Below are 27,782 nucleotides of genomic sequence, written 5' to 3'. Positions count from 1 at the left end.
ACAATGCAGTAGAAGTTGTGGCACCTTCACTCCATTCCAGCTTTTTCTTCAAGATGAGTCAGAATGGTGTATTTAAAAAAAAATCCTCAGGAACTTGCAGAAGTACCATAGTACAGCTTCTATCTTTACCTCTGCATCCCTGGGTCTGCAAAACTGCCATCCCACTGGAGCTTAGAAGGGTCACGTGCATTCAGTTCGTTTTAAGAGGAGACAGGAATTTTATATTCAACCTTCAATTTTGGCACGAAAAACTAATGTAGCTTTGTTTTTCATGTGATTTTTGTTTGAACCTGTTGCATGTTTTAATATAGGGGGTAGCCATGTTAGTTTATACCCACAAAAACAACAAGGAGTCTGGTGGCACCTTAAAGACTAACAGATTTATTTGGGCATAAGCTTTCATGGGTAAAAAAACACTACTTCAGATGCATGTTTTAACGTAATTTGTAAGTTGGTTAAAATGCTACAGAAAATAAGCATCATAAACATGAAATTATTGGTCCTCATACATAGCAATTCTGTGTTCATAATGAGATGACAGAGCCAAGGCCAGTTTGGAGTGGCAGTAGATAGAGTGCAGGTACCAAAATACCAAATCCAAAGGGCCTAGCTCAGGTCTTCAGATATCCATGTGGTGAACAGAAATATTGGTAGGTCTTACTATAGTATTTCTTGTATCATGTTTCACTTTCCACATCTGAATTCATATTTTCATAAGCCTTTGCTACTCATTTTTTTTACCAGCTGATTTACTTTCATCATCATGGAATTGCACCATTAATCATATGTAACAAAATATTTCTAGAAAAATGTGATCTAACTTTATTTTGCACAAACAGGCCTGTTTACAGCTTCCCAGAAGCTGGAAAAAACAACCTCTTGCAAAACTGTACTTGTCAAAACTCCAATATGTCTGAGGGGCACAGAAACTGACAGCATGAGAGTAGCTTTAAATTGTGATTTACAGAGGAAGTTAGCTACTTATTAATATATTTTGAAGAAAAAATAATACAATGAAATAAAAATGATAGTTAAGGAAAATAGAGTTGTCTTAATCACACAACAGGCTGTAACAGACAAATTATTTTAAAAAATTGAATATTGGCTAATGACTTGTGAGTTTAAGTCCAAGGAACCACGAATGGTCCCAAAGACCTGAAAATAGAAAAGCTAAAGCAACTATTCATATTTTGTCTGAAAACCAAAGTCCAAGATCACTTTGGAGATTCTCAGATGAACTTCTACTTCAAATCTAAAATGAAATATAAGTTAAATCAAAACAAAATATTGGTAGGATGGAAGCAATAATCAGAAAACATGGTGGAGCTTATATCTGACCCTAAGATTAAGGACTTTCAATTGCCATTAGCTATGCAAATGTAGAACCTGAAGAGTACAGCTAGATCAAAAATTACATTTGAAGATAAAGTAGCAGCAGTGGATTAAGAAGGCAGTTTACTATCTACACCTAGACGGAAGGCTATCTTTTGTACCTTTTGTACTCAGATGTTGCAACTGTCATCCATTCCCAAACTAGAACAGGTGCAAAAGACAGCTATCAACTTCTTAAGCTGGATGTCTCATAGAGAGAACACTTGACATCTGTTCCCAGGGCCTAGACTGGATACCTGTGAGCTTCCAGATAAATTTTAAGATCTTGGTTTTGACCTAAGAAGACCTACATGGTCTGGGACTACTCTACCCAAGAAACAGTCTTTTTCCAGGATAGACTGACACAGTTATAATCAGCAGATTGTTGATTCTAGGTCCCTTTTGATATAAGAGAGAGGAGGCAGGCAGGGACCAAGCACTGGAATGCCCTCCCATATCTGATCCAAAATATTTACTGACTTTCAGGGCATGTTGCAGAGCCCATTTATTTCACCTGGAATTTGGAGAAAGGTAGGAGGATTTGCAAATGAATGGAGACAGTTCTGTGGTGACCTAGAATCCTATTTTCGATGTCTCTGACTCAAGGAATATTTCCAACACACCTCTGAACAACATACTAATCCACAGAGACCTCCCTACCAACACTACAAAAAGGATTCTAGGTGGACTCCTCCTGAAGGTTGAGACAGCAGACTGGACTTCTACATAGAGTGCTTCCGCCGACGTGCACGGGCTGAAATAGTGGAAAAGCAGCATCACTTGCCCCACAACCTCAGCCGTGCAGAACACAATGCCATCCACAGCCTCAAACAACTCTGACATCATAATCAAAAAGGCTGACAAAGGAGGTGCTGTTATCGTCATGAATTGGTCGGAATATGAACAAGAGGCTGCTCGGCAGCTCTCCAACACCACTTTCTACAAGCCATTACCCTCTCATCCCACTGAGAGTTACCAAAAGAAACTACAGCATTTGCTCAAGAAACTCCCTGAAAAAGCACAAGATCAAATCCGCACAGACACACCCCTGGAACCCCGACCTGGGATATTCTATCTACTACCCAAGATCCATAAACCTGGAAATCCTGGGCACCCCATCATCTCAGGCATTGGCACCCTGACAGCAGGATTGTCTGGCTATGTAGACTCCCTCCTCAGGCCCTACGCTACCAGCACTCTCAGCTACCTTTGAGACACCACTGACTTCCTGAAGAAACTACAATCCACCAGTGATCTTCCTGATAACACCATCCTGGCCACTATGGATGTAGAAGCCCTCTACACCAACATTCCACACAAAGATGAACTACAAGCTGTCAAGAACACTATCCCCAATAATGTCACGGCTAACCTGGTGGCTGAACTTTGTGACTTTGTCCTTACCCATAACTATTTTACATTTGGGGACAATGTATACCTTCAAATCAGCGGCACTGCTATGGGTACCCGCATGGCCCCACAGTATGCCAACATTTTTATGGCTGACTTAGAACAACTCTTTCTCAGCTCTCGTCCCCTAATGCCCCTACTCTACTTGCACTATATTGATGACATCTTCATCATCTGGACCCATGGAAAAGAAGCCCTTGAGGAAATCCACCATGATTTCAACAATTTCCATCCCACCATCAACCTCAGCCTGGTCCAGTCCACACAAGAGATCCACTTCCTGGATACTACAGTGCTAATAAACGATGATCACGTAAACACCACCCTATACCGGAAACCTACTGACCGCTATTCCTACCTACATGACTCCAGCTTTCACCCTGACCACACCACACGATCCATCGTCTACAGCCAAGCTCTGCGATACAACCGCATTTGCTCCAACCCCTCAGACAGAGACAAACACCTACAAGATCTCTATCAAGCATTCTTACAACTACAATACCCACCTGCGGAAGTGAAGAAAGAGATTGATTGATAGAGCCAGAAGAGTTCCCAGAAGTTACCTACTACAGGACAGGCCTAACAAAGAAAATAACAGAACGCCACTAGCCATCACCTTCAGCCCCCAACTAAAACCCCTCCAATGCATTATTAAGGATCTACAACCTATCCTGAAGGATGACCCAACACTCACAAATCTTGGGAGACAGGCCAGTCCTTGCCTACAGACAGCCCCCCAACCTGAAGCAAATACTCACCAGCAACCATATACCACACAACAGAACCACTAACCCAGGAACCTATCCGTGCAACAAAGCCCGTTGCCAACTGTGTCCACATATCTATTCAGGGGACACCATCACAGGGCCTAATCACATCAGCCACACTATCAGAGGCTCGTTCACCTGCACATTCACCAATGTGATATATGCCATCATGTGCCAGCAATGCCCCTCTGCCATGTACATTGGTCAAACTGGACAGTCTCTACGTAAAAGAATAAATGGACACAAATCAGATGTCAAGAATTATAATATTCATAAACCAGTCAGAGAACACTTCAATCTCTCTGATCACGTGATTACAGACATGAAAGTTGTGATATTACAACAGAAAAACTTCAAAACCAGACTCCAGCGAGAGACTGTTGAATTGGAATTCATTTGCAAATTGGATACAATTAACTTAGGCTTGAATAGAGACTGGAAGTGGCTATTTCCCCTTGTTTTTTCCTACCCCCCCCCAGACGTTCTTGTTAAACCCTGGATTTGGGCTGGAAATGGCCCATCTTGATTATCATACACATTGTAAGGAGAGCGACCACTTTAGATAAGCTATTACCAGCAGGAGAGTGGGGTGTGGGGGGAAAGAAAACCTTTTGTAGTGGTGAAACACCCATTTTTTCATGGTTTGTGTGTATAAAAAGATCTTCTGTACTTTCCACAATATGCATCCGATGAAGTGAGCTGTAGCTCACGAAAGCTTATGCTCAAATAAATTGGTTAGTCTCTAAGGTGCCACAAGTACTCCTTTTCTTTTTGCAAATACAGACTAACACGGCTGTTACTCTGAAACCTGTCATTATCAGCTACCATTTGATAGATGGGGTAAACTGACTGAATTGTACTTGGTTTGTAATTTTGAATAACTTGCAGAGAACTCAGATCCTGTGTGTGGTGCTTTTTATGGTCTATAAATAAAATCAACAAACATTTTAATTTGATGCCAACCCCAAAACAATTAGGCATTGTGGTAGGGATGAGATGAGGAGCAGGGAATCCTTGAAAATAACCAGTGACAAATTCAATTCAGAACCATTGTTGTATGTGTGCATGTGAGTGTACAGGGAGACAGGGTGGGAATGAAGGGTATTTTACAGCAGACTAAATTAACTTTTTGTGGAATTTGGGGGTTGCTGCCACAGAGTAAACAAAGGCCTTAAGCATAAATTCTGAGATGCTTTTTAAAAAACAAAAAATATAAATATAAAGTATAAGACATGAGAAAAGGCTGCAATGAATGAAGAATATAGATATACCTCAGGGCACACTGCAAAACCCATCTGCTCATTCAAGCCTTTGTCTGAGGGAGGTTAGCTATGAGGAACATTTTGTTTTTAAGATAGGTCAGGTAATGGATTAAGGCTAGTATCTTTGTATGTAAGTTTTTATTACAGCAGAGGGTAACTGTAAACTTGGAGTGAACTTTTTGTTGCAGTCAATTGTTGGAAGAATTATGTTAATTTTGCTTAATTGTTAATGCATCTAAAAACTTAGGTAATGGACAAGTAACTTTAAATCAAATCATGGTAAATTTTATTTATTTTTAGGGCCAAATTCTACAAATGTGGTCTAGAATGAAGCAAATTCAAGATGACATTAGAGGAGTTTATTTCATGGGGTACATATTTGCCCTATAAATATCTATTAAAACTTAAAATGATAAGCTATGATATACAAAATAGATTCCAATTAAAGTAATCCATAGAGCAGGGATTGGCAACCTTTGGCACGCAGCCCATCTGGGAAATCCACTGGCAGGCCAGGACGGTTTGTTTACCTGCAGCGTCCGCACGTTCGGCCGATTGCAGGTCCCATTGGTTGCGGTTCGCTGTTCCAGGCCAATGGGGGCTGCGGGAAGTGGTGTGGGCTGAGAGATGTGCTGGCCGCTGCTTCCCACAGCTCCCATTGGCCTGGAATGGCGAACCGCAGCCAGTGGGAGCTGTGATCGGCCAAACCTGCGGACGCTACAGGTAAACAAACCATCCTGGCCTGCCAGCAGATTTCCCTGACAGGCCATGGGCCAAAGTTGCCAATCCCTGCCATACAGAGTAGATTCCAGGGATTTATTTCTTTTGGCTTACACTGGAGAAAAATGGGATTTCAGGAAATCTTCACAGGATATAAAGATTAACTACAAAAGCATTTCAATAATAAATGGTGGAAACATAAAGCAATAGTCATTTTAACTCCACACCAGTAAAAAAATAAAATAGAACACCACTTGGATGTTCATTTCCATGCATACATCAGATTCAAATGCATGAAACAGCCTCCTCCCCGCCTTCCCACAACTCTGCTAATGGAAAAAGCAATGGAACTATTTAGTCATCTTGATGTCATCTTGATAGTAAATAACTTGCTGAAAAGGAACACATCTTGATAGACTAAGTGGCTTTTATTCATCCCTTTAACCATTTAAAAAAGTTTTTACCCATTGCAAGCAGGCTAAATGTCAAAATGTGTTACAAAATAATAAGAGATACTTTGTGCAGCAAGAGTCAAACATGCAATCTGCTATTTACATGTGAAAAGCAAGACTGAGTTGAACAGGAGGTTCACTGCCAAAAGGACTATCTATTCTAAAATAAATGTTAAAATACTGAAAGGTGTCTCTGTTGGTATAGTATTTGCTACTAAATAGGCATAAATGGCTAACCAGTAAACCAGAGACAATCTGCTTCCGTTCAAGTGGAAAACTTTGAAAGCTACTCATAGAAATTGAACTCAGCATCAATGCACAGACCTCTTTGTGACTGAAGTCATACATTTTATCTCTGAGTACTCCATAAGTTCATTGAACAAAACCAAACGCATGTTATTGGAAGAACCTTTATTATGGAGCGCAAATCTGTCTCCATCTCCCATTAATCCTTGACATCTCCACCAAAACTGCCAACACCAGATCTTCTTGTTGTGGTTGTTTTTGTGATGTGGGTCCCTATCCATTAGGAAACTGAGAAGACCACCAACTTGTTTCACATAGGCCAAACAACAAAAAATGTTAACAACTTTCAGTTGCTACCAACAGTTATTGGATTTCAGACTAACTATTAACACTTGTATTCTAGAAAGCTAGGCATACAGTACCTCATCTAGATACTGAAATGCAGGACTTGCAGTTACATCAATGGATCCCTCATCTTGGATATTAATTGATGGAGGTATGGCATAAATAGGCTCCTTTTTCTCTGTTTCTGAGTCACTGGAACTGGAACTTTCTTCACCAGCATCACTCATTTTTTCAAAGTTCTGTGAAGTAATAAAAATACCAATATTCAGCATTTACAAATCTTTAGAAACACACACTATGCAAGTAGGGTTAGGTTTATTCCTGGAGGTTTCATCATATGACATAATCTTTCATTAAAAATCTTTAATTCCTGGAGACTCCAGGACAATCCTGGAGGGTTGGCAACCACATATGCAGGAGATGAAGAAAACAAAGATATAATGTGAGTTGGAATGAGACCTGTGTTCAAATAAAGAAAACTACACAATGATCATTTTCAGAGGTTTGCCTTAATGAAAGCTGTAAAGAGACTGTGTCCCACTCTATGGTATAAATGCTATAAAACCCTTCTAATGGTTTAGTTACGCCATAATTCTGTAGATAGAAGACAATCCTCCTTAAAGCACAGTCAGAGTCAAACGTTTTGAGAGCTATGCCTTCACCTCTTTATTGGCATTATCCTATAAAGTGCAGAGAGTCCTCACCTCCAAGTGACTTGAGGCAGTGGAGAGGCATTTGTAGGCCAGATTTACAATTTTTTGCCAGCATAGCTATGTTGGCTAGGAGTAGAGAGGGGGACAAAAATCACACCCCAATCAATATAGCTATGCAAGTAAAATCACCTGCGTAAATAAAATGTATAGTGGTAAAGAGTCCTTTTAATGGTATAGATTGTTGTGTAAGGAGATGGTTTAGGTCCTTTTACTGGTATATGCTGTACAGTTATACCAGCAAAGTCTTTATAGTATAGACTAGTGCTTTGATTCAAATTGCTATAATTCAAGAAGCTTTTCAGACGTTTGTTTCTTCTTGAGCTGTAGGAAGAGATTTGATTGGTTGGAGTCATAAAAAGTAGGCTCTATCTGGCTGATGGTGAATACTGGGTGGAGTTTGACTCTACTGTTAGTATGTCAAAACACATCAGAGTGAGTTTGATGACTGACAAAAAAATTGTCATTGAGATTGTTGTCAAGACTCAATTATATTTATTTTTCTGTAGTTAAGGAATTACCATGTGTTAAAGAGGAGTCTCTCACTAAATACATTTTATTATCATATCATACTATTTTGTGACCTGTTCATATTTTTTCCATGTTAGAACTTAATTGTTTTTTCTGTAATGTACATATATTCAGCAGAATAAAGTCAGATTATTTTTTGTACTAAAGTAGCTCCTATGGTGGCCCAGTATAGGTATCATAAAAACACAATATAACTGTAAGCGGAGTCAGGATGAGCTCTACCCTGACATCTGGTGGTGAGGTGTGGCAAGTTGTGGAAAAGAACGTCAGGGGCTGATCTGATTTGTATAGGCACACCCATCCCGCCTAGAAAGAGGCCATAGCTGCCCAAATGGTCACTTTGGCTGCTGTGGGATCCCCAGTGTCTCTGTTATTGAGGCAGGAAGAATAAATTGTTATTACCCTGATTATGGGAATCAAGGACAGTGGAACTGTACTTGGCCTTTTGTATGATGCAGGGACTCACCATCAATTAAGTAGCACTCACTAGGCAAGGGACCTGGGTTCCAAAACTCTGTGAATTGAGAGGGGTATTAGTACTAGGTGGTGTGGACTCCCTTTGTGAGGGCCTGAAACATCAATTACACCTCTGTCTCTCTCCACTGTGGAATGCCAGAGCTAATTTTGGGGTATTAAGAGTCTAGTTACAGGTACTGTGCTGAATTCACTTTGGCCTTATGGTGCAGCAACACTAAGGCTCCCACTACTACAAGTTGAAATCACTAAAGAGCTAAAATTACTGAGAGCTGAAATCACTGAGCACTGTGCCAAGAAGTGGGGAGCCTGAAGATCTAGAGCGCAGTGGTGCTGTTCGTGGATGGGCTGGCGGAGCGTTCGTGAGACGGCGAGCGGAGCCGTTTGTGAGATGCGGAGCAGAGCCCTGTAGGGCAGTCAGTCAGCTTCAGGTCACATAAGGTGCCCCTTACCTCTTCCCCCCCCCCACATGCACATTTTTACCCAGACTGGGGAGTAACACTCTGTAGATGAACTTTTGAACTCTGGGGCTGGACTTTTTGGACTTTGGGTGATTTTTGGATTGCTGGACTTGAGACGTTTGGGTTGTGGGACTCAAGAACCCGAGGGAATGGACGTCGCCCAATTTGCTGGGGAGGGTCTTTGCTCATGGTTTGGTTAATGAACACTAGCTGTGGTGTTTTCCCAATTTAATGCTGATGTTGTTTACCTCATGTTATTAAAGATTCTCTACTACACCGAGACTCTGTGCTTGCGAGAGGGGAAGTATTGCCTTTTTGAGGCACCCAGGGGTGTGTGTAAGATTTTCCCAGGTCACTGGGTGGGGGCTCAAGCCAGTTTTGCATTTGCTTTGATGAGAGGGAACCCCTGTGTACTGAACGCGGCCCTTGCTGCTATCAACTCGGCCTGGCAGAAGGGTTACATAAGAAGGCAATCTTGCCCCAGAGAGTTTAGGGCTCAAAATATTACATACATCTATAGAGATTTAGTATCACCCTCAAGTCAGTGTAAACAGATCTTCCCTCACAGGATCATGAAATTTACAAACAGGACACAAATATTAAAAACATTACATTATCTCAGCCCAGCCCATGCTTTAGTTTTTATTGGTCCTGCTTTGAGCAGGGGATTGGACTAGATGACCTCCTGAGGGTCTCTTCCAATCCTAATATTTTATGATTCTATGATACTATGATCTTGTCCATAGAGGAATTCTTATGTAGTGAGTAACACCTCAAATAGCAACAATTAATCATGATAATTAAAGGACCAGCAAAAACAATAATACAGAATACATAAACCAAATTACAGTGATCATATTATCACAGTTAAACATGTTCCCTGTCTGAATAATTTACAACCTAAGCGACTTGTTTCAAAACCACTTATTTGTGCAAGCAGTTCCACTGAATTCAGTGGGCTGGGCTGGCCTCTCCCTCAGTAAAACTGCGAGTAGAATGTTAAGAAAGAGGAAAAATTTGAAGATTTCTTGAAGTTTCCCCTCACATTTTTCTGCTGGAGAGGTGCAGGATCATCCCTAAACCAAACAAATCCTACAGAATCCACAAAAGTCCAGGGCCGCCCTAGGGTGACCAGGTGTCCGATTTTCAACCAGAACACCCATCGAAAAGGGATCCTAGCGGCTTCGGTCAGCACTACTGACCGGGCCGTTGACTGTCCAGTTGGTGGCGCCGCGCAGCAGGGCTGACAGGCTCCCTGCTAGCCTCAGCTCTGCAGGCTCCTGGGAAGCAGACGGTATGTCCCTCCCCTGGCTCTTACACGTAAGTAGGGGTGGGGAACCTAGGGCATGTGGGCCAGATCCACCAGTGCCCCCGGTTAATTTCATCTGGCCAGCAGGCCCCCCACCCCTCCGCGGGTCAGGGGTCATGAGCACCGGCTCACCCTGTTGTGGGGGGGAGAGCTCTGAGTCTCGGCGCCTCCTCGCAGGGCTGGAGCCACTGGGCCTACTCATCTCACTGTGGGGGGAAGCCCCGAGACTCCATGCCTGCCTCCCACGGGGTTGGAGCCATTGCTCTGGCTCATCCTGCTGCAGGAGGAAGCCCCAAGCCTCTATGCTCTCCCCCCCCCCCCCCCCCCCGCGGGGCTGTGCCACCTGGTCCCTCTGTGGGAGGAAGCCCTGAGTCTCCGCGCCCCGTGGGTGGGTTTCTGGGGGTCAATGGCCTGTGCCAGAAAAAAGGTTCCCCACCCCAGAGCCCACACCCCCAGCCTGAGCCCTCACTCCCCCCTCCCCGCCGTGACCCAACCCTCTGCCCCAGCCCTGATCCCCCTCCCGCCCTCTGAACCCCTCAGTCTCACCCCCTCCTGCACCCCAGCCCCCTGAGCCAGTCCAGTGAAAATGAGTGAGTGAGGGTGGGGAGAGCGAGAAACGGGTGAGGGGGTGGGATGGAGTGAGCGGGGGTGGGGCCTTGGAGAAGGAGTGGGGGCATGGGTGGGGCCTCAGAGGAGGGGCAGGGCAAGGGTGTTTGGTTTTCTGTTAGTAGAAAGTTAGTAACCATACTGCCCAGCCCCACAGAGACAGTGTGCCTTTACACTGTCCCTTTATTTCTGGTGCCACTCCTGCTTGGTAGTGTATCTCCAAAGTAATTGTTAAACGAGGGGCTCTCCCTAGTTATGGCTACCTACGGATACCCCATAAAGGGAGGAATCTCTACTATGGATAGGATCCTACAGCCAACCTTACCTTTTATCTGAACTTCCTTAGGGCTAGTCAAGGGATAAGCTGTGTGTTCCCCATCCAGCATGAAATTGCCCATCTCTACTCCTGGCCTTCCCAATCTTCTTACGTTGAAAGGAGACATCTGCATAGAAAGGGGACCCTACATAGGTGGATCTTGGGGCATGATCTGGTCTAATGGTATTACTCATGTGAGTGAAAGTTATTCATGTTCATAAGTCTTTGCAAGATCAGGCCCCAAATTACAAAACATGCAAACACAAGAGAAAACAGCACAATTTCTGAGAAAAGGGAGAAAGTTGGCAAATTACTGAAGAAAAGAAGGGGGTAGGAAAGATTTCTCAAAGAAGTGGCTTTCAAGGAGGTTGTTGTAAGTAATAACATCAAAAAGTTATTATATCTTTCATACACACTGTGACATTGTCTAATTAAAATATAACCATGCAAATCATTATTGTTACCACTATTATATAATTGCAACGAATCTTATACAAAGTGTAACACATGGCCAGAAAGGGTTAAAGAGCTGGCAGGCTAAATAACCCAGAGCCAACCTTTAAAGTCATGTTAGAAAGGTATGCAAATGATAATAAGGGCCATTCGATGCTAGATAGACTAGAACTTTGAAATGAAAACCTATGTTGTTAGAAGTGATATTAATTGTGTGTGTTTACTTATATATGCTAGCCATGGAAACAGACAGTTCCTGTCTGTCACTATAGCTATTGATTCAGAGATGAAACGGGAATATTAACATTTAGATGAATTTGGGGTGCAATGATGTAATAGTCTATATGTCTCTTTAAAGTTTGTGATAAATTGCTTAATGGATAAATTATGTTAATCTATGTAGTTAATTACTGGTGAAGTTTAGGAAACAGAAGGTTACATCAAAAGTCTATTGTTTACCCAGGATTGTATGGTCAAGTGGATGCTAGAAAACTGCATAAAAGACCCTTGGGTCCTGATCCCTTTTATCTTAGATCTGCTTGAGGTTTCATGCAGGGGAAGCCTAAGTCATAAGGACTGATATCCCAGTTCTGACTGGACCACCCTGAATACAAACATTGGACTATAACCTAGAAACTATTTCTGAAAGATCTCTTTGCATCTACAAAGCTCACCATTTTTGCTATGAATTGGAACCTCAAGAATTGAACTCATGTCTGTATGTATATTTATCTTTTAACCTATATTCTCTCTTTTCTTTTTTAATACATGTTAGTTTAGTTAATAAGAATTGACTGTAAGCATGTATTTGGATAAAATCTGGAATATTCATTAACCTAGGAGGTAATGTGTTTGATCCTTTGGGATTGGTAGAACTTTTTATATGATGAGTAAGATTTTCATTAATCCTCATCATATTTGACTTGGGTGTCTAGGTGGAGGCCTGAGGCTGAGTTACTTTAAGGGAATTGTGTTGTTGGCTTCTGAGTAACCAGTGAGGTATAATAGGAGCTGTATTGTGCTGGCTTGGTAAATCTAAGTATTGGAATATCCACCAGCTTTGGGTATTGCCTGCCATATTCTTTGCAATTCACCCTAATTGAGTGACCTCAGTTGGCTCCCCCGGGATGCCGGTCACACACACTCTATCCCAAAACACTGTGAAGAGTTCAATAACAGTTACAAATAGTGATAAAATAAAAAGGTATTTAGCCCGAGTCAGTAGTGAATAAAGATCTGAAAATTTGGCTGTATTACATTCCTCCTCTTGTGTTTGGCAAAATCCCATCTTTATAAATGTCCTATTTTACGAATGTAGGTCACCAAGTTTCTGGCATTAGTGGGAGCCAGCTCTACAATACTCTAGGCCAGTGGTTCTCAAACTAGGGCTGCCGCTTGTTCAGGGAAAGTCCCTGGCGGGCCGGGCCGGTTTGTTTACCTGCCGAGTCCGCAGGTTTGGCCGATCGCGGCTCCCACTGGCCGCGGTTCGCTGCTCCAGGCCAATGGGGGCTGCAGCCAGTGGGAGCCGCTCCAGGCCAATGGGGGCGAACCGCGGCCAGTGGGAGCCGCGATTGGCCGAACCTGCAGACTCGGCAGGTAAAAAAACCAGCCCGGCCCACCAGGGGCTTTCCCTGAACAAGCGGCAGCCCTAGTTTGAGAACCACTGCTCTAGGTAACTAGAGGCCCCAGTGAAGACTGCAGAGACCATCCTGCTTGGTTCTGTACAACAGATACTATGAGACAGTGTTTGCCCCTAAAATATTACAATTTAAATAGACAAGACAGACACAGAAAGTACTATTACCCCCATTTTATAGACAGGGAATTGAGGCACAGAGAGATTAAGTAATTTACCCAAGGTTATATAGAAAATCTATGGCAGAACTGAGAAATGAACCCAGATCTATGGAACTTGAGTCTAGTGCTTTAACCACAGGGTTACCCTGCCTCTCAATTTTACTTTAATTTACAATTTTAAATTATGACATGACACAGTAAGGCTCATATTTGTACCACATTTGCAAAGCACCCACAAGTGTCAGCTTCTGCCATTATGTAAAGTATCTCCTATACAGAGAACATGTGGGTGCTCCAAAGCCACTGGGCTGATCTAGGGTCAGGTTCAAGGACATATGCAAGAAGGACTTGAAAACTTTCAACGCTGACAGCACAATCTCGGAAGACGCTGCTAGTAATAGGCTATCCTGGAGGACTGTGCTGCACCAGGGAGTCAAAGAGGTTGAAGAGAGGTGGTGAAAAAAAGAGAAGAGAGCAAAGAAGAAGAGGCAGCAGGTCTCGAGAGCTAGTAGTAACTTGGCTTCAACCTCTGGCCCTGCACTTTACATGTGCATTATCTATGGCAAGGACTGTCACTTGGGTACTGGACTTTTTAGCCACTCATGATGCTGTAGCACAGGGGTGGCCAATCTGAGCCTGGAAAGGAGCCAGAATTTACCAGTGTACATTGCCAAAGAGCCACAGTAATATGTCAGCAGCTCCCCATCTGCTCCCACCATCCACTCCCAGAGTCTCCCACCCACCAGCAGCCCCGCCAATCAGCGCCTCCCCCTCCCTCCTTGCACCTATCGATCAGCTGTTTTGTGGTGTCCAGGAGGCTCTGGGGGGGAGGGGAACGAGCGAGGGCATGGCAGGCTCAGGGGACGGGGTGGGAAGGGGTGGAATGGGGGCAGGGCCTGTGGCAGAGCTAGGGGTTGAGCAGTGAGCACCCCCACCCCGACACATTGGAAAGTTGGCGCCTGTTGCTCCAGCCCCGGAGTCGGTGCCTATACAAGGAGCCACAAATTAACGTCTGAAGAGCTGCATACGGCTCTGGAGCCACAGGTTTGCCACCCCTGCTGTAGCATGACACACAGTAACTGAACTGCTTTGATGCTTACACCATCATCTTCTGAGATGTACAGTTAGCATTCAATTCAATGTAAGTGATCTTTTGTAACACAGTCAAACTTTATATGTAAACTATAATTTCATGTTTTGGATTGTAACTAGCTACAGAATGAGGCTTTAGGATGCAGCTGCTGTTCTCCACACTCTCAATGACATAGCATATTATCTCAGCTGTTGACCCACTGATTGCCAGCCTGCTGTAGTTTTACCACCATTTTGTCTTTTATAGCGCCAAACATTCTCAAGGGCAGATTGTGGCCTTCTGTAAAGGTTCACTTTGTGCTCTGTCCTCTTGTACATCTTTCTGTGTTTTGTCAACAACAGAAGTAAATTCAGGTAAGACTATCTTTTCATCTGCTTCACGATGGCAGTAATGGCTATGCAGAGTACTTAACATTCTGTTGCAGCACTGAGTACTAGTACAGGCCAAATTCGTTGTGCTAGGTGGAACCCACCCACAAATTAGCCGAGCTTGCCATCCCCTCAAACCTATATTGTAGTATGTAATGAATTTTTCCCCCCTAACCTAAAACTGTTTATAATAAATGACAGAAGTCAGGATTAAATTGAAGTGAAATAGATAAACACACTTTTCTTTCAGAGTGGGTTCCAAATCAGTATTTGAAATAGCATAATTCAGATCTCTCAGATAAAAATTCCAGTATCTTCCAACTCAAAAACCAGAGTGCCAAGTCTTGAGATAATGGTCCCCGCCCTTTTTTTTAGAACTGTTGTCGGGGAAAAAAAACAAACACAAAAGTGTTGTATAATTTACATTTGGCTAATGAAAGGTACGGTGGTCTCTTAGGGCAGTGAAATCTTTGAATGGTAAAATTTAAGCCTGCTTTTAGTGCTGTTTGGAATTCCTTCAAGGATGTTTTGACATTTACAGATAGCTTTAAGCAGCTATATTTGCTAATGGAAAAAAACAATTTGCTTGCCTCCTAGAGGAGTCAAAACATTGTGAGCCCAACGTAAACAGCACAGATGCCAAGACTGAATCCAGGAAGTATTGTACATAAACATGTACACATATTGATAAATAAAATAATTTTCATCTACAAAATGTTAAAATTGCTAAATATATTTATTATCTTCAATGTTGCTGCTGTTCTGTTCAGGTCTCTGAGCCATGCTGAAAGATTTTAAGAAAAAGAAACAAAGGCTACATGGAAGAAATTCTTGGGAGTGTGTGTGGATATACGGCATTCACACTGTAGGTTGCAGTTCTACTATCTATACCAGGGGTTCTCAACCGTTTTCTTTCTGAGGCCCCCTGAATACGCTATAAAAACTCCACAGCCTATCTGTGCCACAACAACTCTTTTTCTGCATACAAAAGCCAGGGCCAGCGTTAAGGGGTAGCAAGCAGGGCAGTTCCCTGGGGCCCCATGCCTGTGGAGCTAAGCTCCTCACGCTTCGGCTTCAGCTCTGGGTGACAAGGCTCGGGGCAGCGGGGCTTCAGCTTTCTGCCCCAGGCCCCAGTGAGTCTAATGCCGGCCCTGCTTGGTGGACCCCCTGAAATCTGCTTGCGGCCCCCCAGGGGGCCTCGGACCCCTGGTTGAGAACTGCTGATCTAAACTATTCGGGGGGGAAGAACATAACAAAGCTATGTTGTTCTTAAAATGGAAGCAGTTTGTACTGTAGTAAAGGCATATGCCATTCTCCATGGGCCTGATATAAATTTGTAATGAATATATCAATTGCCTCCCAAATACCAGAATTAAAAAGTATCTTGGGAGATACTAGACTTTAAGGGTCACAATGCAAAGCAGAGAGGTTACATTGTATTCCAATATCTAAAAAGTGAAATGTCTAACTCAAATATAAATGAAACTTGGAACGAGTTATAAACTTACATAATGGTTCTACAGTTTTGGAATGTTTTCAGAATACAGATGTACACTGCAGATGCGAGTTTGCCTCCCAGCCTGGGTAGAGCCTTATACTAGCTGGGCTCAAGCTATCATGCTAAAAATAGCAATATGGACATGGCGACTTGAGCTCTCAAGTCTAGCTCCAGCCCAGGCTGCAATGTCCATACTGCAATTGTTAGCCTGATAGCTGGAGTGCCACTATCGATAGCTCAAGCCCTGCTAGAGTCAGTCTGTCTACCCAAGTAGGGAGATTTTCTCCTAGTTGCAGTGTAGACTTACCCAAAGAGGTCAAAACCTTGATCTTTGCACTGAGAACTGCAAGACAGACAAACGTTTGATCCCGGATGAAGTCAGACACAGAGGTCCAGCCAGTGGAGCAGTTTGCACTAGTGAGTCATAAGTGACTTACCCAAGGCCACATAGAAAGGTCTGTAGCAGTCAAGAACTGAACCCAGATCCTGAGTCCAAGTCCAGTGCCTTAATCACAAGACTTCTTTAGAAAAGAGTTCTGTGGATGAATCAGAATAGAATCAAGGTCTTTCTCTCCTAGCTGTGTTAATTTTTGCAGGACTAACAGGAGTGAAAAACTGAAATCTTATTGCAGTTACTCAAATAAGATAAGACCCTGTATATGCAGATGAAGCAGATCTACTGCTTAAGAAGGTACCATATTTATACATTCTCTCTTCATAGAATTGCCAAATTAAATAGAATTGACAGTCCCTTTAAACTTTCATTCTTCAAATTTAGAAACTGAATTACAGAAAGATGTATGCTGAGAAGCACATTTTATTGAATTATTAATAACTGCCAGTCACCTGCACTTGTTGTCTCATAGTAGTAGGAACACAGATTCTTTGCCAGAGTAATACCACATTGTAAATTTTTAGTACTGAAGTAGCACACTAAAGAGATGTCCTCTTTTACTAACTTAAGCTTGTTTAACAATTATGCATTCAAGTTAAATTATATTTGCATAAATTGAGAACACAGAGCCAGATGGTGGAACCATTTACTCATAATGATAAGCAGTTACCATGCAAGCAATCCAGTGGATTTAAATGGGACTACTCATGCAAGTAACTAACTACTCACCAGTATGAGTAAGCAGAGGCGCCAAGGCCCAGGCCCCGCCCCCACTCCATCCCTTCCCCCAAGCCCCGAGCCCACCTCTTCCTAACCCTGCCGCTTCCTGCCCCTCCCCCTGCCTCTTCCTGCCCTCGTTCTTCCCCCTTCCCCAAGTGCATCCTGCATGCCACTGAACAGCTGATTGTGATAGGCAGGAGGTGCTGGGAGGGAGGGGAAGGAGCTGATTGGCAAGGCCTGAAACATAGAAAGCAATCCAAATCACACAGATGGCAATACAACATCTAAAGACTTCAATCCTCAGTACACCAAGAGAATTTCCAAACACTTCTCAGTGAAAAACCGGCCATATGCACACCTGGAAATGACAACATAAGTGTCAAAGAAGACTGGGAAGCCCTAAAACAGACCATCCATGAGGTTTGCAAGGAATCCATTGGCCTTGCTACCCGCCACCATCAGGACTGGTTTGACAACAACACTGAGATTATAGCCCTTTTGGACCAGAAAAGAAGCTTTCTGTGACTGGCAAAACCAACCACTATCCAGTCAGAAGCAAAGCTTTTTCCATCAGTTCAAAGCTGAAGTTCAAAGAAGGATTCAAGAAATCAAAAAACAAATGGTAGGAAGACAAAGCAAAAGAAATCCAAACATTTGCTGACAGACATGATCTGCAGAGCTTTTTTTGTGAGACAAAGACCCTGTACAGATCAAGCTCATGTGGCCTCATACCTCTGATATCCGAAGATGGTAGTACTCATCTTAAAGATAATGAATCAATCAAAGAGCGCTGGAAGGAACACTACCAAAAGCTTCTAAATCGAGAATCGACTGTGACTGATGACACCATTGACTCCATCCCTCAACACCCAATCATGGAAACTCTTGCCAACCTCCCAACACCTGAGGAGGTCTGCAAAGCAATTAAACAAATTAACATAAGAATGGCCATACTGGGTCAGACCAAAGGTCCATCAAGCCCAGTATCCTGTCTACTGACAGTGGCCAATGCCAGGTGCCCCAGAGGAACAGGTAATGATCAAGTGATCTCTCTCCTGCCATGCATCTCCACCCTCTGACAAACAGAGGCTAGGCACACCATTCCTTACCCATCCTGGCTAATAGCCATTAATGGACTTAACCTCATCTGTACGCAGTATTCAAGATGTGGGCATACCATGGATTTATATAAGGGCAATAAGTTATTCTCAGTCTTACTCTCTATCCCTTTTTTAATAATTCCTAACATCCTGTTTTGACTGCTGCTGCACACTGCGTGGATGTCTTCAGAGAACTATCCACGATGACTCCAAGATCTTTTTCCTGATTAGTTAGTTGTAGCTAAATTAGCCCCCATCATATTGTATGTATAGTTGAGGTTATTTTTTCCATTGTGCATTACTTTACATTTATCCACATTAAATTTCATTTGCCATTTTATTGCCCAATCACTTAGTTTTTTGAGATCTTTTTGAAGTTCTTCAATCTGCTGTGGCCTTAACTATCTGGAGCAGTTTAGTGTCATCTGCAAACTTTGCCACCTCACTGTTTACCCCTTTCTCCAGATCACTTATGAATAAGTTGAATAGGATTGGTCCTAGGACTGACCCTTGGGGAACACCACTAGTTACCCCCAGTGCCAAAATCTTAACAACGGGTTCCCTCCTAACCCCACGAGGGGGTCATTGCCCACCCCTGCCCCGTGGGACTCCTGCCACATCTAACTCCCCCACGTTCCTTGACGCCCCCCCCAGGACCCCTGCCCCATCCACCTCCATCCCCTGACTGCCCCCAGAACCGTGCCCATCCCACCCCTAAGAGCCAGAGGCACCTGCTGGGGGGCGAGGTGGGGAGTCCCGGAGGTGCTTACCTGGGGCAGCTCCCAGGAAGCATCCGGCAGGTCCCTCTGGCTCCTAGGGGCAGGGGAGTGTAGCTGGGGGGAGCAGGGGGAGCAGCCGTTCCCCCACAGATCACATCAAAAGTGGCGCCTTAGGCGCTGACTCCCTGGGTGCTTCAGGGCTGGAGCACCCACGGGGAAAATTTGGTGGGTGCAGAGCACCCACTGGCAGCTCCCCGCCCTGCGCCCGGCCCCAGCTCACCTCACCTCCGCTCTGCCTCCTCCCCTGAATGCACTGCCCTGCTCTGCTTCTCTACCTGCCCTGGCTTCCCATGAATCAGCTGTTTGGCGGGAAGCCGGGGAGGGCTGAGAAGCAGGCGGCGGCTTCCCGCTCAGGCCCAGGGAGGCGGAGGTGAGCTGGGGCGGGGAGCGGTTCCCCTGCGTGCCCCCCCCCAGGTTACCTGCTGCGTTGCGGGCGACCCTCCTTGCGCCCCCTCCCCTCCCGCCCCAGCTCACCTCCGCCTCCCTGGGCCTGAGCGGGAAACCACGGCCTGCTTCTCAGCCTGTCCCAGCTTCCCGCGCTGAACAGCTGATTGGGGGGCGGAGAAGCAGAATGGGGCAGCGCATTCAGGGGAGGAGGTGGTGGCGGAGTGGAGGTGAGCTGGGGGTGGGGCGGGGAGCTGCCGGTGGGTGCTCTGCACCCACCAAATTTTCCCCTTGGGTGCTCCAGCCCTGGAGCACCCATGGAGTTGGTTCTAAAAGGGCTTCTAAGTTTAACAACCGGTTCTAGCGAACCGGTGCGAACTGGCTCCAGTTCACCACTGGTTACCCCTCTCCATTCTGAAAATTTACCATTCACCCAGTTTTGTGAGATCACTTTGTAACTCTTCACAGTCTGCTTTCGACTTAACTGTCTTGCATAGTTTTGTATCACCTGCAAATTTTGCAACCTCACTGTTTACCCCTTTTTCCAGATCATTTATGAATATGTTGAATGGTACTGGTCCCAGTACAGACCCCTGGGGGACACCACTATTTATCTCTCTCCATTCTGAAACTGACCATTTATTCCTACCTTTTGTTCCCTGTCTTTTAACCAGTTCTCAATCCATGAAAGGATCTTCCCTCTTATCCCATGACAACTTAATTTACATAAGAGTCTTTGGTGAGGGACCTTGTCAAAGGCTTTCTGAAAATCTAAGTACACTATGTCCACTGGATCCCCCTTGTCCACATGTTTGTTGACCCCTTCAAAGAACTCTAATAGATTAGTAAGACATGATTTCCCTTTACAAAAACCATGTTGACTTTTGCCCAACAATTTATGTTCTTCTGTGTGTCTGACAATTTTATTCTTTACTATTGTTTCAACTAATTTGCCTAGTACTGACATTCAACTTACTGGTCTGTAATTGGCAGGATCACCTCTAGAGCCCTTTTTAAATATTGGTGTTACATTAGCTATCTTCCAGTCACTGGGTACAGAAGCTGATTTAAAGGACAGGTTACAAACTATAGTTAACAGTTCCGCAATTTCACATTTGAGTTCTTTCAGAACTCTTGGGTGAATGCCATCTGGTCCTGGTGACTTGTTACTGTTAAGTTTCTCAATTAATTCCAAAACCTCCTCTACTGACACTTCAGTCTGTGACAATTCCTCAGAACTGTCACCTACAAAAGACGGCTCAGGTTGGGGAATCTCCCTAACATCCTCAGCCATGAAGACTGAAGCGAAGAATTCATTTTGTTTCTTTGCAATGACTTTATCGTCTTTAAGTGTTCCTTTTGTATCTTGATCGTCCAGGGGCCCCACTGGTTGTTTCACAGTCTTCCTGCTTCTGGTGTACTTAAAAAACATTTTGTTATTACCTTTTGAGTTTTTGGCTAGCTGTTCTTCAGCTCCTTTTTGGCTTTTCTTATTACATTTTTACACTTAATTTGGCAGTGTTTATGCTCCTTTCTATTTACCTCACTAGGATTTGACTTCCACTTTTTAAAAGATGCCTTTTTATCTCTCACTGCTTCTTTTACATGGTTGTTAAGCCACGGTGGCTCTTTTTTAGTTCTTTTACTGAGTTTTTTAATTTGGGGTAAACATTTAAGTTGAGACTCTATCATGGTGTCTTTGAAAAGTGTCCATGCAGCTTGCTGGGATTTCACTCTAGTCACTGTACCTTTTAATTTCTGTTTAACTAACCTCCTCATTTTTGCATAGTTCCCCTTTCTGAAATTAAATGCCACAGTGTTGGGCCATTGAGGTGTTCTTTCCATCACAGGAGTGTTAAATGTTATTATATTATGGTCACTATTTCCAATCGGTCCTGCTATAGTTACCTTTTGGATCAGATCCTGCACTCCACTCAGGACTAAATCGAGAGCTGCCTCTCCCCTTGTGGGTTCCTATACCAGCTGCTCCAAGAAGCAGTCATTTAAAGTATCGAGAAATTTTGAAGAACAATGAAGAACAATAAAGCACCAGGTCCTGATGGCATACCAGCTGAAATACTGAAAGTGGGGGGAGAAACACTGACTAACAAGCTTCACTTTCTGCTCCTCAAAATCTGGCGCACTGAAGAAATCCCTGCTGATTTACGTAATGCTAACATCATCGCCATTTTCAAAAAGGGAGACAGGGCTGACTGCACCAACTATGGAGGCATTGCCCTCCTCTCCATCGCTGTGAAGATTCTTGCTAGAATCTTACTGAGTCGCCTGCTCCCTCTTGCAGACGAAGTACTTCCAGAGTCCCAGTGTTGCTTCAGACCATCACGAGGCACAACCGACATGATTTTCGCAGAGAGGCAGGAAAAATGTCAAGAACAACACCAGGAGCTGTATACGGCCTTTATCAATCTGACCAAAGCCTTCAACTCTGTGAACCATGAGGCTCTATGGAAAATCATGTCAAAGTTTGGCAAATTTATCACCACTGTAAGCCTCCTCCATGACCAGATGACTGCCTCCATCCTGTGCAGCGGCTCTACCTCTGAGCCCTTTGTCATCCAAACTGGCGTAAAACAAGGTTGTGTACTGGCACCCCCCCTTTTCTCCATTTTCTTAGCAGCTATGAAAACATTAACCCCAGATTGTCTACCACAGGGCACTGGCATCCAACGCTGGATTCACAGCAACCTCTTCAACCTTTCTTATCTCCATGCCAGAACTAAAGTAATATTGGCAAAAATAACTGAACTCCAGTACGCAGATGACTGTGCTGTAGTTGCACACTCACAGAAGGATCTTCAAACAGCCCTTAATTGCTTCTCTGAAGCTTACAAAAGCCTAGGGCTAACTCTGAACAACGGCCAAACAAAAATTCTCCACCAGCCAGTCCCCAGTCAATCATCAGACCCAGCAAGGAAGATCTATATCGACAAAGAAGAATTGGAAAATGTAGAATACTTTGCTTATTTTGGCAGCCATCTCTCAAAGAGGGCAGACATAGACGTCGAGATTCAGCACAGAATTCGCTGCGCCAGCCTTGCCTTTGGCAGACTGTCTCGCCAGGTGTTCAACAATCACAACATTAGAACACATATTAGAATTTGTTTATAAAGCAGTGGTAATCCCAACTCTCCTCTATGACTGTGAGACTTGGATGACCTACACAAAACACCTGAAAAACCTGGAACACCAGCACTTTCTTTGGAAGATACTCAACATAACGTGGGAGGATCATTGCAGTAATGTCGGTGTCCTCACAGAGGCCAACATCTTCAGTGTTGAGGCCCTGATAATCCAGCACCAGCTGAGGTGGAGCAAGCACTGTGTGCGCATGCCTGATGTACGCTTACCAAAACAACTGCTGTATGCCCAACTCATGAAAGGAAATGGGGAGGCCAAAAGAAATGTTTTAAAGACACCCTCAGGATAAACAGCAAGAGATGTGGCATCAACACCAAACACTGGGAGACAGCAGCCAAGGACAGGGATAATTGGCGAAGATTTGTCAGAGAGGGAATGTCCACTTTTGAGGAAAATCACCCTGCCCTGGTCGCAGAAAAATGCCAGAAAAGAAAGGAAAGACAACTGTTACGCAGCAATCGTGGCCCAACCCTGTCTTCCAACACCACCTGCAATGTCTGCCAACGAGCCTGTGGCTCAAGAATCAGACTCCTCAATCACCAAAGGACCCATGAAAAATAAAACCTGTGAAAGAGGCAAAGAGTCCTATGGCACCTTATAGACTAACAGACGTATTGGAGCATGAGCTTTCATGGGTGAATACCCACTTCGTCGGATGCATCTGTTAGTCTATAAGGTGCCACAGGACTCTTTGCTGCTTTTACAGATCCAGACTAACACGGCTACCCCTCTGAAGTTGTGAAAGAGATCATCCTCGATCTCGAGGGATCGCCTACGAATTTAAGTATCACTAACAATGGGTAAATCCAGAAGTTACACCTATACCTATTATTAATAGTATTAAGCCCCTTAACCCCCCAAATTAGAAGTCAAATGTGCCTCTGCTCCTGGCTGAGTAATGGTTTATCTCCCTACCACAACTCCAGCTCTGCCCCCTGATTTCGCTGCGGCATCTAGGACAGACTCCTGCTCTGACCACTAGTTGTCACTGTAATCCACACACCTTCGGGGTGTGCTGTTCTGCCCCATCTCCTGGTACCGAGATCACTTAAAGAAAGAGATAAAATGAGTCTGCTACCAGCCACTTAACTTGCGGCTCATGCTTTAAGCTGCAGGTTCGATCCCGCCTGCCGACGACTGGGGTCTGTCAGTGTTACGTCATGTATGTTGGCATGTAACACCACCCCCGGTGCGCCCCCCAGGAAATTCGTACCCTCACCGAGCTACCCATGGTGCCCACCCCATGCATCTCGCCACACTGCCAGGGCGTGCGCCCCCTTGCACAGTGCACCTCTCCACGCGTGCCCCACACAGTGCGATCCCCTCCCGCAAATACCTCACGGCTCCCGCAGCCCAGCCCCCGCTTCTTTTTAGCCAGCGTCTCTCCCCCTCGCGGGCCCAGCCGCTGGGCTGAGGCGTCTGTGCCACCCGGGGCTCCTCTTGCCTGATGTTTCCTACCCAGTCAGGTTCCTCCTCCGGGGCGTTTTGTTCCCCCTAGCAGCTGCCTGGCAGCCTCGAGCCGCCTGTTCACCACCCCCAGAGCGTCTCGGGTCGCCATGGAGACACAGCCACCTCCCCCCCCCACACCCGCCGCACAGCCTCGCTACCTTCTTTCTCCCTCACTTCTGATTGGTGACAACGTCTCCCCCTCTGTCCAATAGGAGCAGAACACGGAAAGACCTCCCCCTCCCCCGTGGTTCGCGGACAGAGAACTAAGGGGCGCTGAGGGGTTGTGATGTAGCCCGCTGGGATTTGTAGTTCATCCTTCTTCCTTTCTCTATGAAGTTGCTGTGCCTCCGAACTACAAGTCCCAGCAGCCACATCGGCTAAAGGGAGGTGGGGAGCGCCAGGCGGCGGCACCCACCACGCTGCCAGCCTAGACCCTGGCCGGGGACCTGTTCCCTGTTCGCCACCCCCTCCGCCCGCTGCGAGTTATGTGCGGGAGCTGCGGGTGGGGTCCCCTCCTATGAGCTGTGCGCCCCAGCCCTCGGCCAGGGCGGGCCCCATAGCCCGTCCCTGCGGTGCCCGGTGGGGGGCAGACCCCACCCCCGCCCGCGGTGCCCCGTTCCCATAAGCCGCACCCCGCGCGGAGAAGGGCGCCATCGCCGGCATCAAAGCTGGGCAATATGCGGCCCCCCTGCCCGGGCTGGTGGCACCTGGGGGTGAGGGTGGCAGGTGTCCCGCGAGGGCTGTTGAGCAGCGGCGGCCCCTGGCGAGGGGCGAGGGGCGGCAGCTGGTCGCGCTCTGCCCTGTTCGTGACGGGCCCCTCCAGCAGCTGCGGGAGCCCGGCGGGCCCCGAGGCGGGCAAGAAGAGGGGCAATAAGCCCCTCAAGGAGTGGACGCTGATTGTCAGCCCGTTCGGCCAGCTGAAGGTGCGGCTGCCCTGCCACGTTACCGTGCGCCCCCTGGACCCGCTCCGCTACCCGGCCGCGGACAGAGCGCTGGTCACGGTCAGCGGGGTGGACAGCAGCCTGCCCCAGGGTGTGGACCTGGATCGCCTGCAGGTGAAGTACGACGAGGCGCTGAAGGAGATGACGATTGTCTCCGACCACGTGGACAGCAAGGCCGCTGTTGTTGTGAAGACACCTATGAAGTTTGGTATGTGAGGTGTAGCTGGTTCAGATGTAGTATTCTGTTGTAGTTGAGGTGTGGGTATGTGCGCTGTGTGTCCAATCCCTGTTCTCCGCACAGTGAGACATGCACCTGTGTCTCCCTGGGTTCAGGCCTCTCTTGACCTCCCTTCTTGTAAGACTTGACAGTGCTGTTGCAATAGTGCCAACCTCAGGCACTCAAAAACCATGAGTCAGGTTCTCCACAAAATCATGAAACTTTTTTTAAAGGGTTCCTTTTCTTTTCCTGTTGGTTTCATGGAATCACAGAATCATAGAAGATTAGGGTTGGAAGAGAGGCTTTAGGGTACACTGACTTCTTATTTTCAAACTTTTCTGTGCAAACCATAGGGGCTAGAAATGTACATTTTTATTTGAATGAAAACGGAGATATACATGCCATCTTTTGATTCCAGCAGCTGAAGCTGTAAGAAAAACACCAGGTATTATGAGAGTTGGCAACACATCAGCAGGGGTTGATGTTGTTTTCTAGTTGAACTGGCGATACTACTGATAGTTGGCTGTGCACACTTGCAGTTCACGGATTTTTCACACCAGATGTGGTACATGCAACCAACCCTCCAACACAACCTCCAATGGAGTCAGAGTCATGAGCTCTACTAGCTTGTGTTCTTTTGGGTGTCCCATCTCACCGGTTACAAAAACTGGAAGACAACAGTGTTTGCAGTCATAGAGACAGGAATGCCAGGAGAGGCCTCTTCTTTTCCAGTACAATTCCTATGTCATCCCTTAGCAGTGAGAAACTCCCTCTGAATCCAGACAGTGCTGTGAGTACAAATCCTACAGACAGCTCAGCTGTACTGCCCAGTTTTGCTGGAATATGTTTAATAGTGGTGGTGCTGAAAGCCAGATCCCTTACCCCCTGTCCGCGCCCCCTCCCCCAGAGCTGGGGCCGGGAGCAGGGCCGTGTCTCCGGGAAGGGGGGACCCGGACAGGGCTAAGGGGGCCAAGGCTGTGGTCACAGCAGGGGGCTGAGGGGGTGTGGTAGCTGCATGCAGGGCCAGAAGCAGAGGCGCGGGTCCAGTGGCCAGGACCCTCAGGCACAGGGCGAGTAGCTGTGTGCAGGGCCAGAAGTGGAGGCGCGGGGCCAGTGGCTGCAGGGGGGCCAGAAAAGGAGCCGTGGGGCCAGTGGCCAGGACCCCCGGGCATGGGGCCAGGACCCAGTGTGCGGGGCCAGGAGCGGAGCCCCATGTAAAACCTGGTGGGTGCTGCAGCACCCCTCCCCCACCTCCCCCGCCCGCACCTCTAGTGTCCGTGCCTATGGTACTACCACCAAATGTGGTAGTTGCTAACCAGGCTTGGGCCAATAGCCATATTACTCCTTAACTGCTTTGCACCAGAGATGAACCCCAAATTTCAGCTAGGCCCAAGGGCTGTTATGTGCCTAAATTCATAAATGTTTGAGGCACTCACACTACTGAAATAAGTACCATAAATGCCTGTTAAACAATATGCAAACATCTTTTTCATAGGCTAATACCTTCTCCCTATACTTACTCTGCAGATACGTTAGTCAATGTACTGATTTCCCTGTGCCCCTTCTGCCGCACGTACACACACTGTATATATAGACAATATTTGTTATCTGAAATTTGAAGTGTACTTTTGAGATCATAGGAATGGCATATTTTGAGATGATTGAAAATTTCAGATGGAGGCATACTCTGTGGATTATTCCCTCTTCCCCAGGAGGCTATAATCCTGTATTGGCTATACTGCCTCTTTTAACAATCTCAGAAGTTGGAGGGTATTTAGGCTTGCAATATTATCAGTTTATCAAGGAAAATCATGTAAAATAACTCTGGGCTAACAGTGAAACAGAAAGTGACCGAGCTTTGGAAGATGTGGTTGTAGAGTATTTTCAGTGACTGCTCTGTTTTTCTTCTACGTGTAATTATTGTAGATTGAGACCAGATATTACAGTGTTTTAGAACTGTTATTTGTTTCTCTTTAGCACTAAGAGAGCCCCATTTTTGCTTTCACTATTCTAGATTTGGATATCAAGACATCAGGAACTGGCTGTGTGAAGATTCAGAAAATAGACTGTGATAGCTGCAGAGTAGAAACTGAGAAGGGGACTAGCATTTTACAGTCAATAAAGGTACAAAGAGCTCTTCTTCCTCTATACTCATTATTTTAAAGGCAACTGTTTATTATGGAATACAGTATTATAAGGCCAGAATCTAGTCTTGAAGACATGGTATGCAGTGCACATGCAAGAACACTTGCAGATGATACAATAGCTGATTTCATTGTTTTTTAGTGCACTGATTACAATATGCAAGTTAATAATCATAGATTGCTTGAGACAATGAAGTGCTGAGCGCCCTCAACAACTATTCAAGCCAGTAGGCCAAAATCTGTTCTCCCAAAAGTCAATGTCAAAATTGGCCTTGACTTCAGTGAGTGAAGGCTAAACCCGGT

General features: G+C 45.4%; 2 protein-coding genes across 4 annotated transcripts in view; one reads left to right on the top strand and one right to left on the bottom strand.

Moving 5' to 3' along the window:
• The window catches only part of CCDC146 (coiled-coil domain containing 146), a 114,083-nt gene extending 89,776 nt beyond the window's left edge, over positions 1–24,307 (bottom strand). The window contains exons 1-2 of one of the 2 annotated variants that reach the window (XM_048836426.2): positions 24,187–24,307; positions 6,654–6,815 (exon numbers count right to left, since the gene is read on the bottom strand). In XM_048836426.2, coding sequence (XP_048692383.1) covers positions 6,654–6,803 — 150 coding nt within the window. In that variant the 5' untranslated portion in view covers positions 6,804–6,815; positions 24,187–24,307. Of the gene's footprint in view, positions 1–6,653; positions 6,816–16,629; positions 16,657–24,186 lie in introns of those variants that run through there. The other variant, XM_048836427.2, reaches the window with a different exon arrangement.
• A 250-nt stretch (positions 24,308–24,557) lies between these two features.
• FAM185A (family with sequence similarity 185 member A) overlaps positions 24,558–27,782 on the top strand; it is an 82,782-nt gene continuing 79,557 nt past the window's right edge. For both annotated transcript variants that reach the window (XM_048836449.2, XM_048836447.2), the window contains exons 1-2: positions 24,558–25,326; positions 27,350–27,459. In XM_048836449.2, coding sequence (XP_048692406.1) covers positions 24,855–25,326; positions 27,350–27,459 — 582 coding nt within the window. In that variant the 5' untranslated portion in view covers positions 24,558–24,854. The remainder of the gene's footprint in view (positions 25,327–27,349; positions 27,460–27,782) is intronic.

This window comes from Caretta caretta, chromosome 1 (assembly GCF_965140235.1).
Source record: "Caretta caretta isolate rCarCar2 chromosome 1, rCarCar1.hap1, whole genome shotgun sequence".
In the NCBI taxonomy this organism is placed as follows: domain Eukaryota; kingdom Metazoa; phylum Chordata; order Testudines; family Cheloniidae; genus Caretta; species Caretta caretta.
Note: the sequence above shows the minus strand (reverse complement) of the source record. Positions and strands in the feature narration are given on the sequence as shown.